This window comes from Salmo salar, chromosome 24 (genome assembly GCF_965601325.2).
Source record: "Salmo salar chromosome 24, fSalSal1, whole genome shotgun sequence".
Lineage (NCBI taxonomy): Eukaryota > Metazoa > Chordata > Actinopteri > Salmoniformes > Salmonidae > Salmo > Salmo salar.
Window position 1 is genome coordinate 48,646,652 of NC_138314.1, and position 14,473 is coordinate 48,661,124.

General features: G+C 45.0%; 1 protein-coding gene across 2 annotated transcripts in view; it reads right to left on the reverse strand.

Moving 5' to 3' along the window:
- Nucleotides 1-14,473, reverse strand: part of LOC106585972 (atrial natriuretic peptide receptor 3) — a 58,985-nt gene that overhangs the window by 33,105 nt on the left and 11,407 nt on the right. For both annotated transcript variants that reach the window (XM_082968750.1, XM_045706896.2), the window contains exons 2-3: nucleotides 3,727-3,849; nucleotides 304-479 (exon numbers count right to left, since the gene is read on the reverse strand). In XM_082968750.1, the coding sequence (XP_082824876.1) occupies nucleotides 304-479; nucleotides 3,727-3,849 (299 nt within the window). The remainder of the gene's footprint in view (nucleotides 1-303; nucleotides 480-3,726; nucleotides 3,850-14,473) is intronic.

Sequence of the window (14,473 nt, forward strand, 5' to 3'; positions counted from 1 at the left end):
GTAGGGTGCCAGACCTACTGTAGGTACACTAAGAGTTTAAGGTGTAGGGTCTAAGAGACTACAGTCTATGGTGCCAGACCAGAGTTTAGGGTGTAGGGTCTAAGAGACTACAGTCTATGCTGCCAGACCAGAGTTTAGGGTGTAGGGTCTAATAGACTACAGTCTATGGTGCCAGACCAGAGTTTAGGGTGTAGGGTCTAAGAGAATACGGTCTATGGTGCCAGACCAGAGTTTAGGGTGTAGGGTCTAAGAGACTACGGTCTATGGTGCCAGACCAGAGTTTAGGGTGCCAGACGTACTTACATTGTCACAGTCGTCACAGTCCAGTAGTCCAGCCTTCTGAATGGATCTCTTGACCTCCAGGGAGAAGTTCTCAAACTCAGGTTTGACCGTCCGGAGCAGCGTGACCGTGTTGAGGGCAGAGTACGCCTGTCGCGCCTCACTGTCGTACCTATCCCCTCGCTTCCACGAGCCATTGCCTAGGAAACCAAACAGGGAGAGATGAAGAAAAAAAAAAAGAGGTGACATTTTTGACATGTTGAAAAGTTTCTGTCTATTACCATGTAGTGCAGCCCTGGGCATGGGAAGGCCTTTATTCCGGCCAAGCATTACAACATGGCCAAGCATTAAAACATGGTGTGCAGGCCTTTATTCCAGCCAAGCATTACAACATGGCCAAGCATTAAAACATGGTGTGCAGGCCTTTATTCCAGCCAAGCATTACAACATGGCCAAGCATTACAACATGGTGGGAAGGCCTTTATTCCGGCCAAGCATTACAACATGGCCAAGCATTAAAACATGGTGTGCAGGCCTTTACTCCGGCCAAGCATTAAAACATGGTGTGCAGGCCTTTATTCCGGCCAAGCATTAAAACATGGTGTGCAGGCATTTACTCCGGCCAAGCATTAAAACATGGTGTGCAGGCCTTTACTCCTGCCAAGCATTACAACATGGGGTTCTATTATAACAAACGTAACCATAGTGAATCTAAGCTCAGGCAGTAACGCTATGGGTTTCAGCAGTTTGTCAGATATATTGTTGCTAGTTTCACTATAACAGTTATCGGCCCACTTGCTGGCGTTGGAGCGAAAGGGCTGGGTTCTGATGAATAGACAAGTTGTGGGCGTGTCGAGGCTTGGCCCCTCACTGGCCAATCAGAAGGAGCTCCAAGGTCAAATATGTGGCTGTTTCATGTTGTGTATTTACAGTCTGTCATTTATTGCCTTGGAATCAATTCCAATTCCAATGTTAGTTTGTTAAATGGCTCACAGAAACTAAATAACAAAATGGATCCCATCTTTGCTAAACACGTTAACTTGAACCCATTCGCAGTCCACATTGTTCTAAGTAATTATATGTCTTCAATAGCATTCACACTTTTATAGGGGCTCCTACTGTAAATACAGTATGTAGTGTACATAGCATCCACACTGGTATAGGGGCTAGGTCTACTGTAAATACAGTATGTAGTGTTCATAGCATCCACACTGGTATAGGGGCTAGGTCTACTGTAAATACAGTATGTAGTGTTCATAGCATCCACACTGGTATAGAGGCTCCTACTGTAAATACAGTATGTAGTGTACATAGCATCCACACTGGTATAGGGGCTCCTACTGTAAATACAGTATGTAGTGTTCATAGCATCCACACTGGTATAGGGGCTCCTACTGTAAATACAGTATGTAGTGTACATAGCATCCACACTGGTATGTGACGCTTGGCATTCAGGCCAAAGAGTTCAATCTTGGTTTCATCAGACTAGAGAATCTTGTTTCTCAAGGTCTGAGTGTCTTTAGGTGCCTTTTGGCAAACTCCAAGCGAGCTGTCATGTGCCTTTTACTGAGGAGTGGTTTCCGTCTGGCCACTGTACCATAAAGGCCTGATTGGTGGAATGTTGCAGAGTAGATTGTCCTTCTGGAAGGTTCTCCCATCTCCACAGAGGAACTCTGGAGTTCTGTCAGAGTGACCATTAGGTTCTTGGTCACCTCCCTGACCAAGGTCCTTCCCCCCCGATTGCTCAGTTTGGCCGGGCAGCCAGCTCTAGGAAGAGTCTTGGTGGTTCCAAACTTCTTCCATTTAAGAATAATGGAGGCCACTGTGTTCTTGGGGACCTTCAATGCTGCAGAAATGTTTTGGTACCCTTCCCCAGATCTGTGCCTCGACACAATCCTGTCTCGGAGCTCTACGGACAATTCCTTCGACATCATGGCTTGGTTTTTGCTCTGACATGCACTGTCAACTGTGGGACCTTATATAGACAGGTGTGTGCCTTTCCAAATCATGTCCATTCAATTTAATTTACCACAGGTGGAGTCCAATCAAGTTGTAGAAACATCTCAAGGATGATCAATGGAAACAGGATGCACCTGAGCTCAATTTCGAGTCTCATAGCAAAGAGGCTGAATACTTATATATACATTTGCAAACATTTCTGCAAACCTGTTTTCGCTTTGTTATTATGGGGTGTAGATTGCTGAGGACATTTATTTATTTAATCAATTTTCATATAAGGCTGTAACGTTACAAAATGTTGAAAAAGTCAAGGGGTCTGAATACTTTCCGAAGGCCCTGTATGTAAGGCTGGGAAAAACAGAGAATATATGTAGGGAACAACAGAGAATATATGTAGGGAACATCAGAGTATATATGTAGGGAACAACAGAGTATATATGTAGGGAACAACAGAGTATATATGTAGGGAACAACAGAGTATATATGTAGGGCTGGGAAGAACAGAGTATATATGTAGGGCTGGGAACAACAGAGTATATATCTAGGGCTGGGAACAACAGAGTATATATGTAGGGCTGGGAACAACAGAGTATATATGTAGGAAACTACAGAGTATATATGTAGGGAACAACAGAGTATATATGTAGGGCTGGGAACAACATAGTATATATGTAGGGAACAACAGAGTATATATGTAGGGCTGGGAACAACAGAGTATATATGTAGGGCTGGGAACAACAGAGTATATATGTAGGGAACAACAGAGTATATATGTAGGGAACAACAGAGTATATATGTAGGGCTGGGAACAACAGAATATATATATGTAGGGAACAACAAAGAATATATGTAGGGAACAACAAAGTATATATGTAGGGAACAACAGAGAATATATGTAGGGAACAACATAGTATATATGTAGGGAACTACAGAGTATATATGTAGGGAACAACAGAGAATATATGTAGGGCTGGTAACAACAGAGTATATATGTAGGGAACAACAGAGTATATATGTAGGGAACAACAGAGTATATATGTAGGGCTGGGAACAACAGAATATATATATGTAGGGAACAACAAAGAATATATGTAGGGAACAACAGAGTATATATGTAGGGAACAACAGAGAATATATGTAGGGAACAACATAGTATATATGTAGGGAACTACAGAGTATATATGTAGGGAACAACAGAGTATATATGTAGGGAACAACAGAGAATATATGTAGGGAACAACAGAGTATATATGTAGGGCTGGGAACAACAGAGAATATATGTAGGGAACAACAGAGTATATATGTAGGGAACAACAGAGTATATATGTAGGGCTGGGAACAACAGAGTATATATGTAGGGAACAACAGAGTATATATGTAGGGAACAACAGAGTATATATGCAGGGCTGGGAACAACAGAGTATATATGTAGGGAACAACAGAGTATATATGTAGGGTGGGCAACGTTGTGCTGATGTGTATTTTTACCGTAGGACGAGGAGTTGAAGAGTTCGATGTTGAAGAAAATGTAGCTGCCGTTGGTCAGCCTCCTTCTGTGAACTGCTAGCATGATGTCTCGGACAACGTCTGCTCCCGCACACATGATAACAACTGCAAGGAAACGACAGGAAGGAAACGGTGTTACACCTCAACAAGACGAGAAGACATGGAGGAAACGGTGTTACAACTCAACCCAGCTTCAACAAGACATGGAGGAAACGGTGTTACGCCTCAACCCAGCTTCAACAAGACGAGAAGACATGGAGTAAACAGTGTTACAACTCAACCCAGCTTCAACAAGACATGGAGGAAAAGGTGTTACAACTCAATCCAGCTTCAACAAGACATGGAGGAAACGGTGTTACAACTCAACCCAGCTTCAACAAGACATGGAGGAAACGGTGTTACACCTCATCCCAGCTTCAACAAGACATGGAGGAAACGGTGTTACACCTCATCCCAGCTTCAACAAGACATGGAGGAAACGGTGTTACACCTCAACCCAGCTTCAACAAGACATGGAGGAAACGGTGTTACACCTCAACCCAGCTTCAACAAGACATGGAGGAAACGGTGTTACACCTCAACCCAGCTTCAACAAGACATGGAGGAAACGGTGTTACACCTCATCCCAGCTTCAACAAGACATGGAGGAAACGGTGTTACACCTCAACCCAGCTTCAACTCAAGTACCAGGTGTTTGTAGTTGTTGGTTCTATAGAAGTACCAGGTGTTTGTAGTCATTGGTTCTATAGAAGTACCAGGTGTTTGTAGTCGTTGGTTCTATAGAAGTACCAGGTGTTTGTAGTCATTGGTTCTATAGAAGTACCAGGTGTTTGTAGTCGTTGGTTCTATAGAAGTACCAGGTGTTTGTAGTCGTTGGTTCTATAGAAGTACCAGGTGTTTGTATATGTTGTTGGTTCTATAGAAGTACCAGGTGTTTGTAGTCGTTGGTTCTATAGAAGTACCAGGTGTTTGTAGATGTTGTTGGTTCTATAGAAGTACCAGGTGTTTGTAGTTGTTGGTTCTATAGAAGTACCAGGTGTTTGTAGTCGTTGGTTCTATAGAAGTACCAGGTGTTTGTAGATGTTGTTGGTTCTATAGAAGTACCAGGTGTTTGTAGATGTTGTTGGTACTATAGAAGTACCAGGTGTTTGTAGTTGTTGGTTCTATAGAGGTACCAGGTTTTTGTAGTCGTTGGTTCTATAGAAGTACCAGGTGTTTGTAGATGTCGTTGGTTCTATAGAGGTACCAGGTTTTTGTAGTCGTTGGTTCTATAGAAGTACCAGGTGTTTGTAGATGTTGGTTCTATAGAAGTACCAGGTGTTTGTAGATGTTGTTGGTTCTATAGAAGTACCAGGTGTTTGTAGTCGTTGGTTCTATAGAAGTACCAGGTGTTTGTAGTCGTTGGTTCTATAGAAGTACCAGGTGTTTGTAGATGTTGTTGGTTCTATAGAAGTACCAGGTGTTTGTAGATGTTGTTGGGTCTATAGAAGTACCAGGTGTTTGTAGTTGTTGGTTCTATAGAAGTACCAGGTGTTTGTAGATGTTGTTGGTTCTATAGAAGTACCAGGTGTTTGTAGTTGTTGGTTCTATAGAAGTACCAGGTGTTTGTAGTTGTTGGTTCTATAGAAGTACCAGGTGTTTGTAGATGTCGTTGGTTCTATAGAAGTACCAGGTGTTTGTAGATGTTGTTGGGTCTATAGAAGTACCAGGTGTTTGTAGTTGTTGGTTCTATAGAAGTACCAGGTGTTTGTAGATGTTGTTGGTTCTATAGAAGTACCAGGTGTTTGTAGTTGTTGGTTCTATAGAAGTACCAGGTGTTTGTAGTTGTTGGTTCTATAGAAGTACCAGGTGTTTGTAGTCGTTGGTTCTATAGAAGTACCAGGTGTTTGTAGTTGTTGGTTCTATAGAAGTACCAGGTGTTTGTAGTTGTTGGTTCTATAGAAGTACCAGGTGTTTGTAGATGTTGGTTCTATAGAAGTACCAGGTGTTTGTAGTTGTTGGTTCTATAGAAGTACCAGGTGTTTGTAGTTGTTGGTTCTATAGAAGTACCAGGTGTTTGTAGTCGTTGGTTCTATAGAAGTACCAGGTGTTTGTAGTTGTTGGTTCTATAGAGGTACCAGGTGTTTGTAGATGTTGTTGGTTCTATAGAGGTACCAGGTTTTTGTAGTCGTTGGTTCTATAGAAGTACCAGGTGTTTGTAGATGTCGTTGGTTCTATAGAGGTACCAGGTTTTTGTAGTCGTTGGTTCTATAGAAGTACCAGGTGTTTGTAGTCGTTGGTTCTATAGAAGTACCAGGTGTTTGTAGTCGTTGGTTCTATAGAAGTACCAGGTGTTTGTAGATGTTGTTGGTTCTATAGAGGTACCAGGTGTTTGTAGTCGTTGGTTCTATAGAAGTACCAGGTGTTTGTAGATGTTGGTTCTATAGAAGTACCAGGTGTTTGTAGTCGTTGGTTCTATAGAAGTACCAGGTGTTTGTAGATGTTGGTTCTATAGAAGTACCAGGTGTTTGTAGATGTTGTTGGTTCTATAGAAGTACCAGGTGTTTGTAGTCGTTGGTTCTATAGAAGTACCAGGAGTTTGTAGATGTTGTTGGTTCTATAGAAGTACCAGGTGTTTGTAGTCGTTGGTTCTATAGAAGTACCAGGTGTTTGTAGTCGTTGGTTCTATAGAAGTACCAGGTGTTTGTAGTCGTTGGTTCTATAGAAGTACCAGGTGTTTGTAGTCGTTGGTTCTATAGAAGTACCAGGTGTTTGTAGTCGTTGGTTCTATAGAAGTACCAGGTGTTTGTAGTCGTTGGTTCTATAGAAGTACCAGGTGTTTGTAGTCGTTGGTTCTATAGAAGTACCAGGTGTTTGTAGTCGTTGGTTCTATAGAAGTACCAGGTGTTTGTAGTCGTTGGTTCTATAGAAGTACCAGGGGTTTGTAGTCGTTGGTTCTATAGAAGTAGAGGGAAATAAAAACACTACTTTTTATATCAGATTAATGAGCTTCAATGATATGATTTATCTTGTACCACCTTGGTTACACCCACAATGTAAGTCTACACACACACACACACACACACACACACACACACACACACACACACACACACACACACACACACACACACACACACACACACACACACACACACACAAACACACACACACGTGAACATGGCACGTTGTGCCCACTTGCTTCTTGTGGTTTCAGAAGTGCACAATTACTTAGCGCACCATCCTAACCCTGGATTCAACCAGAGAGTACAGGCCTATGAGGACCCTCCTAACCCTGGACTCAACCAGAGAGTACAATACAGGCCTATGAGGACCCTCCTAACCCTGGACTCAACCAGACAATACAATACAGGCCTATGAGGACCCTCCTAACCCTGGACTCAACCAGAGAGTACAATACAGGCCTATGAGGACCCTCCTAACCCTGGACTCAACCAGACAATACAGGCCTATGAGGACCCTCCTAACCCTGGACTCAACCAGACAATACAGGCCTATGAGGACCCTCCTAACCCTGGACTCAACCAGACAGTACAGGCCTATGAGGACCCTCCTAACCCTGGACTCAACCAGAGAGTACAATACAGGCCTATGAGGACCCTCCTAACCCTGGACTCAACCAGACAATACAGGCCTATGAGGACCCTCCTAACCCTGGATTCAACCAGACAGTACAATACAGGCCTATGAGGACCCTCCTAACCCTGGACTCAACCATTCAATACAGGCCTATGAGGACCCTCCTAACCCTGGACTCAACCAGACAATACAGGCCTATGAGGACCCTCCTAACCCTGGATTCAACCAGACAGTACAATACAGGCCTATGAGGACCCTCCTAACCCTGGACTCAACCAGACAGTACAATACAGGCCTATGAGGACCCTCCTAACCCTGGACTCAACCAGACAGTATATAATTATCGGCACCCTTGATAAAGACAGTATCAAATAAACAATAACTATATTGAACGCTCCAAAAAAGGTGAACATGTATATTATTTTATAATAATACAATTGCCCAGAGAAAGAGATTTTGTTTAAGAAGTGATAATTTTCTTCTTAAAAAAAGCATGTGGTTAAAAAATTATTGGCACCCCTTGTTTTCAATACCTAACCTTACGAGGATAATGAGCTCTATTCAACCCGTATCGCAGCAGTACAGCATGATTTCAATTTAAAAAGGCAACGATTCCGGTCTTAGCAAAATACTGCATTCACGGCAAAATACTGCATTCACGGCAAAATACTGCATTCACAGCAAAATACTGCATTCACGGCAAAATACTGCATTCACGGCAATAATACTGCATTCACGGCAATATTACTGCATTCGCGGCAATAATACTGCATTCACGGCAAAATACTTCATATGTCGGTTCACCTGGGAATGACCTTAACATTTCTATCACGCAATCTGTAACGTTTCAGCCATCCAGATTAAATAGAGTCCTGAGCCTTTTTCTAGAATGTTTTATAAGATTCTAGAACACATTGGGAGGAATCTAGAACACATTGGGAGGAATCTAGAACACATTGGGAGGAATCTTAGACCCGTTCCTCCATACAGAATCTTTCCAGATCGTTGATATCCTTCATCTGTTCTTATGGACTTGCCCTCATGAATTCAAATCACAGTGTTTCAAAATGGGGTTTAAGTCCAGGGGAGACTGAGACGGCTATTGCAAAATGTCGATTTTGATGTGTGCTTGGGGTTATTGTCTTGCTGGAAGATCTGTAGTTCCTGCCAAGTTTCAGCCTCAAACAAAGGTAACCAGGTTTCTGGCTAAAATGTCCATGTACTGGGTAGAGTTCATGATGCCTTTGACCCCATTACATCAAAGAACCACCACCATATTTTGCAGTATGGGGTTATTTTCTGATTATGCATTCTTATTTCAACAAGTGGAACTAACTTATTTCCATGTATGTACTATGTGTGAAGGGAGAACGGCTCATTATAATAGCTGGAACGGACTGACTGGAATGGTATCAAACATATGGAAACGCTGTGTTTGATACTGTTCCGTTTATTCCATTCCAGCCATTACTTTGAGCCCGTCCTCCCTTCACACATAGTACATACATGGAAATAAGTTAGTTAAAAAAAATAGAATGAAATGTATGTATTCACTACTGTAAGTCGCTCTGGATAAGAGCGTCTGCTAAATGACTAAAATGTAAAAATGTAAATGTAATTAAGGTGCCACCAGCCACCTGTTCTGTGTGTGTATGTTTTATTTATTTAACCTTTATTTAACTAGGCAAGTCAGTTAAGAAGAAATTATTATTAAGAATGACGGCCTACCAAAAGGCAAAATTTAAAATAAAATGGAATTAAAAATAATAATAAATTAAATAAAAATATAGGACAAAACACACATCACGACAAGAGAGACAACACAACACTACATAAAGAGAGACCTAAGGCAACAATACAGCACGGAAGCAACACAGCATGACAACAACATGGTAGCAACACAGCATGACAACAACATGGTAGCAACACAGCATGACAACAACATGGTAGCAACACAGCATGACAACAACATGGTAGCAACACAACATGACAACAACACAGTAGCAACACAGCATGACAACAACACAGTAGCAACACAGCATGACAACAACACGGTAGCAACAGAACATGGTAGAAAACAGCATCACAACAACATGGTAGCAACAGAACATGGTAGCAGAACAACATCACAACAACATGGCAGCAACACAAAACATGGTAGCAGCACAACATGACAACAACATGGTAGCAACAGAACATGACAACAACATGGTAGCAGCACAACATGACAACAACATGGTAGCAACAGAACATGACAACAACATGGTAGCAACACAGCATGACAACAACACGGTAGCAACAGAACATGGTAGCAACACAGCATCACAACAACATTGCAGCAACACAAAACATGGTAGCAGCACAAAACAGGGTACAAACATTACTGGGCAAAGACAACAGTAAAATAAAATGGATCGGAAGCTGAGCAAGCGGGACAATGAGGTGATGAAGAGAAACCGATGTCCCAGCTAGAAGCATAAGCCTCCTGCACAGTTATAATAGTATTAGGTGTTGATCATGTCAATGTAACTACATAGTTGATCTAACTACTTCTAGTTGACGATCACGAGGAGAAACAACAACAACCTCTTCATTCAGATCTTCCCTGGAGAAGTACCAAGTACCGCAGGCTTACCAGCCCCACAGTAGCCTGGTCCCAGACCTGTTAATGGAAACACTATACAGCACAGCCAGGGGATATCTGTCCTCAGGCTGGTCCCAGACCTGTTAATGGAAACACTACACAGCACAGCCAGGGGAAACCTGGTCCCAGACCTGTTAATGGAAACACTATACAGCACAGCCAGGGGATATCTGTCCTCAGGCTGGTCCCAGACCTGTTAATGGAAACACTATACAGCACAGCCAGGGGAAACCTGGTCCCAGACCTGTTAATGGAAACACTATACAGCACAGCCATGGGAAACCTGTCCTCAGGCTGGTCCCAGACCTGTTAATGGAAACACTATACAGCACAGCCAGGGGATATCTGTCCTCAGGCTGGTCCCAGATCTGTTTGTGTTTGGCGTAGAGCTGGGCAAATTGGTCAGAAATCCACATGGCGATAAATTGCCAGAACTGATGCGATAATGATAGGTTTTGTTAAATTTCCCTTTTAACTGCTGTTACTAGTTGTGATTACCCATTTTAGCAAACTTATTTAAAACGTCAAACTTAACGTTTCTCTAGTACAGGCTACTTTAAAGTAATGAATGATATCAACAAAATGCCTGTGGTAAGCGGTCAGTACGGTCGGTCAGTGCGGTCGGTCAGTGCGGTCGGTCAGTACGGTGGTCAGTGTGGTCGGTCAGTGTGGTCGGTCAGTACGGTGGTCAGTGCGGTCGGTCAGTACGGTCGGTCAGTGCGGTCGGTCAGTGCGGTCGGTCAGTGCGGTCGGTCAGTATGGTCGGTCAGTGCGGTCGGTCAGTGCGGTCGGTCAGTATGGTCGGTCAGTACGGTGGTCAGTGCGGTCGGTCTGTACGGTCGGTCAGTGCGGTCGGTAAGTACGGTCGGTCAGTGCGGTCGGTCAGTACGGTCGGTCAGTGCGGTCGGTCAGTATGGTCGGTCAGTGCGGTCGGTCAGTGCGGTCGGTCAGTATGGTTGGTCAGTATGGTCGGTCAGTACGGTCGGTCAGTGCGGTCGGTCAGTACGGTCGGTCAGTGCGGTCGGTCAGTGCGGTCGGTCAGTATGGTTGGTCAGTATGGTCGGTCAGTACGGTCGGTCAGTGCGGTCGGTCAGTACGGTGGTCAGTGCGGTCGGTCAGTACGGTCGGTCAGTGCGGTCGGTCAGTACGGTCGGTCAGTGCGGTCGGTCAGTACGGTCGGTCAGTGCGGTCGGTCAGTGCGGTCGGTCAGTATGGTTGGTCAGTATGGTCGGTCAGTACGGTCGGTCAGTGCGGTCGGTCAGTGCGGTCGGTCAGTCCGAAGTGAATCGAAACAGCTGATTCCGAAGTGAATCGAAACGTCTGATTCCGAAGTGAATCGAAACGTCTGATTCCGAAGTGAATCGAAACAGCTGATTCCGAGAAGTGAATCGAAACAGCTGATTCCGAAGTGAATCGAAACAGCTGATTCCGAAGTGAATCGAAACAGCTGATTCCGAAGTGAATCGAAACAGCTGATTCCGAAGTGAATCGAAACAGCTGATTTCCGAGGTGAATCGAAACAGCTGATTCCGAAGTGAATCGAAACAGCTGATTCCGAAGTGAATCGAAACAGCTGATTCCGAAGTGAATCGAAACGTCTGATTCCGAGGTGAATCGAAACAGCTGATTTCCGAGGTGAATTTGTGATACTGTACCTTGTTGAAATATACGCCACGTTAGGCAACAGCTCATTGCAGGGTACAGTAGAGAAAGCTAGTCCCAGCTCCAACAAATATCAACAGAAAACCTGTCTGTTACTATGGAGTGAGGTTAAAAATAAAACCCTACCAAACAGGCACACAAACAAACACCGATGAGAGGCCAAGGGTTGGAAAAGGTTAGGGAAGAACTCGGGAGGGTCCCAGTGTTGACCAGCCGTGGTTAATAGGTTTCAGCCCCAAATAGCATCCTATCCCCTATATAGTGCACTACTTTGACCAGGGCACATAGGGCTCTATATACACGGGTAAGGGTCAAAGTAGTGCACTAAATAGGGAATCGGGCGGGGGGGGGGGGACCATTTGGAACACAACCAGAGTCTGCTGAAATATTCCCCTCTTCTGTCACTGTAGCGCCCCGCTGGTCAGGGGGCGTCCAGAGAGGGGACACACTTCACCTCAGTCCTGCTGCTGACAGCATTACTGCACCATTTCATTACCGGGACAGAGACAACAATTCCAGCACTGTGTCCGTCTGTCTGAGTGCGCCTGTCTGTCTGTCTGTCTGTCTGTCTGTCTGTCTGTCTGTCTGTCTGTCTGTCTGTCTGTCTGTCTGTCTGTCTGTCTGTCTGTCTGTCTGTCTGTCTGTCTGTCTGTCTGTCTGTCTGTCTGTCTGTCTGTCTGTCTGTCTGTCTGTCTGTCTGTCTGTCTGTCTGTCTGTCGGTGCCTGCCTGCCTGCCTGTCTGTGTGTCTGTTCTGCCCTCTCTAGGTAGGGAGCACTGAGCTCAGGAATGCAGAGAAGGGGCGCTACACACGGGCCCTACATATCGTGGCTCACAGGACGTTTTATGTGTCTCCTTGGCTCATTATAAACATGGTGTTGGGTGAGTGCATTATGCAAATAGGGGAACGACGTTGTGCAAACTTGTAACGCTGCCTGCCTGTCTGTTACTACTGAGATGCTGAGAATGCTGCTGTGGGGCAGAGAGAAGAGGAGAGAACGAGTACAGGAGGAGAGGAGAGAAGGAGATGAGGAGAGAGTGGAGTAGTGGAGGAGGAGAGGAGAGGAGAGGAGAGAGTGGAGTAGTGGAGGAGAGGAGGAGAGGAGAGGAGGAGAGGAGAGAGTGGAGTAGTGGAGTAGAGGAGGAGAGAGTGGAGTAGTGGAGGAGGAGAGAAGGAGTGGAGGAGAGGAGGAGAGGAGAGAAGGAGATGAGGAGAGAGTGGAGTAGTGGAGGAGGAGAGAAGGAGTGGAGGAGAGGAGGAGAGAGTGGAGTAGTGGAGGAAGAGTGGAGGAGAGGAGGAGGAGAGGAGAGGAGCAGAGAGCGGAGTAGTGGAGGAGGAGAGGAGGAGAGGAGGAGAGGAGAGGAGGAGAGAGTGGAGTAGTGGAGGAGGAGAGAAGGAGAGAAGGAGATGAGGAGAGAAGGAGATGAGGAGAGAGTGGAGTAGTGGAGGAGGAGAGAAGGAGAGGAGAGGAGGAGAGAGTGGAGTAGTGGAGGAGAGGAGAGGAGGAGAGGAGGAGGAGGAGAGGAGGAGGAGAGAGTGGAGTAGAGAGTGGAGTAGTGGAGGAGAGGAGAGGAGGAGAGGAGGAGGAGGAGAGGAGGAGGAGAGAGTGGAGTAGAGAGTGGAGTAGTGGAGGAGAGGAGGAGGAGGAGTTCAGTGATTTAGCTCATTATGTTGATGCCCATACATTTTACAGGTAGAATAAACCTCTTTAGAATGGCATGGCTGTCAAAGTTTTTGTATTTATGTTCAGTAGTACTAATTACCCCACCGAGATTGAGGGTGGTTTTAACCTTCCAGAGGCTGAGGGTGGTTTTAACCTTCCAGAGACTGAGGGTGGTTTTAACCTTCCAGAGACTGAGGGTGGTTTTAACCTTCCAGAGACTGAGGGTGGTTTTAACCTTCCAGAGATTGAGGGTGGTTTTAACCTTCCAGAGACTGAGGGTGGTTTTAACCTTCCAGAGACTGAGGGTGGTTTTAACCTTCCAGAGACTGAGGGTGGTTATAACCTTCCAGAGACTGAGGGTGGTTTTAACCTTCCAGAGACTGAGGGTGGTTATAACCTTCCAGAGACTGAGGGTGGTTATAACCTTCCAGAGACTGAGGGTGGTTTTAACCTTCCAGAGACTGAGGGTGGTTATAACCTTCCAGAGACTGAGGGTGGTTTTAACCTTCCAGAGACTGAGGGTGGTTTTAACCTTCCAGAGGCTGAGGGTGGTTTTAACCTTCCTAAGACTGAGGGTGGTTTTAACCTTCCAGAGACTGAGGGTGGTTTTAACCTTCCAGAGACTGAGGGTGGTTTTAACCTTCCAGAGACTGAGGGTGGTTTTAACCTTCCAGAGACTGAGGGTGGTTTTAACCTTCCAGAGACTGAGGGTGGTTTTAACCTTCCAGAGACTGAGGGTGGTTTTAACCTTCCAGAGACTGAGGGTGGTTTTAACCTTCCAGAGACTGAGGGTGGTTTTAACCTTCCAGAGACTGAGGGTGGTTTTAACCTTCCAGAGACTGAGGGTGGTTTTAACCTTCCAGATACTGAGGGTGGTTTTAACCTTCCAGAGACTGAGGGTGGTTTTAACCTTCCAGAGACTGAGGGTGGTTTTAACCTTCCAGAGACTGAGGGTGGTTTTAACCTTCCAGAGACTGAGGGTGGTTGTAACCTTCCAGAGACTGAGGGTGGTTTTAACCTTCCAGAGACTGAGGGTGGTTTTAACCTTCCTAAGACTGAGGGTGGTTTTATCCTTCCAGAGACTGAGGGTGGTTTTAACCTTCCTAAGACTGAGGGTGGTTTTATCCTTCCAGAGACTGAGGGTGGTTTTAACCTTCCAGAGACTGAGGGTGGTTTTAATCT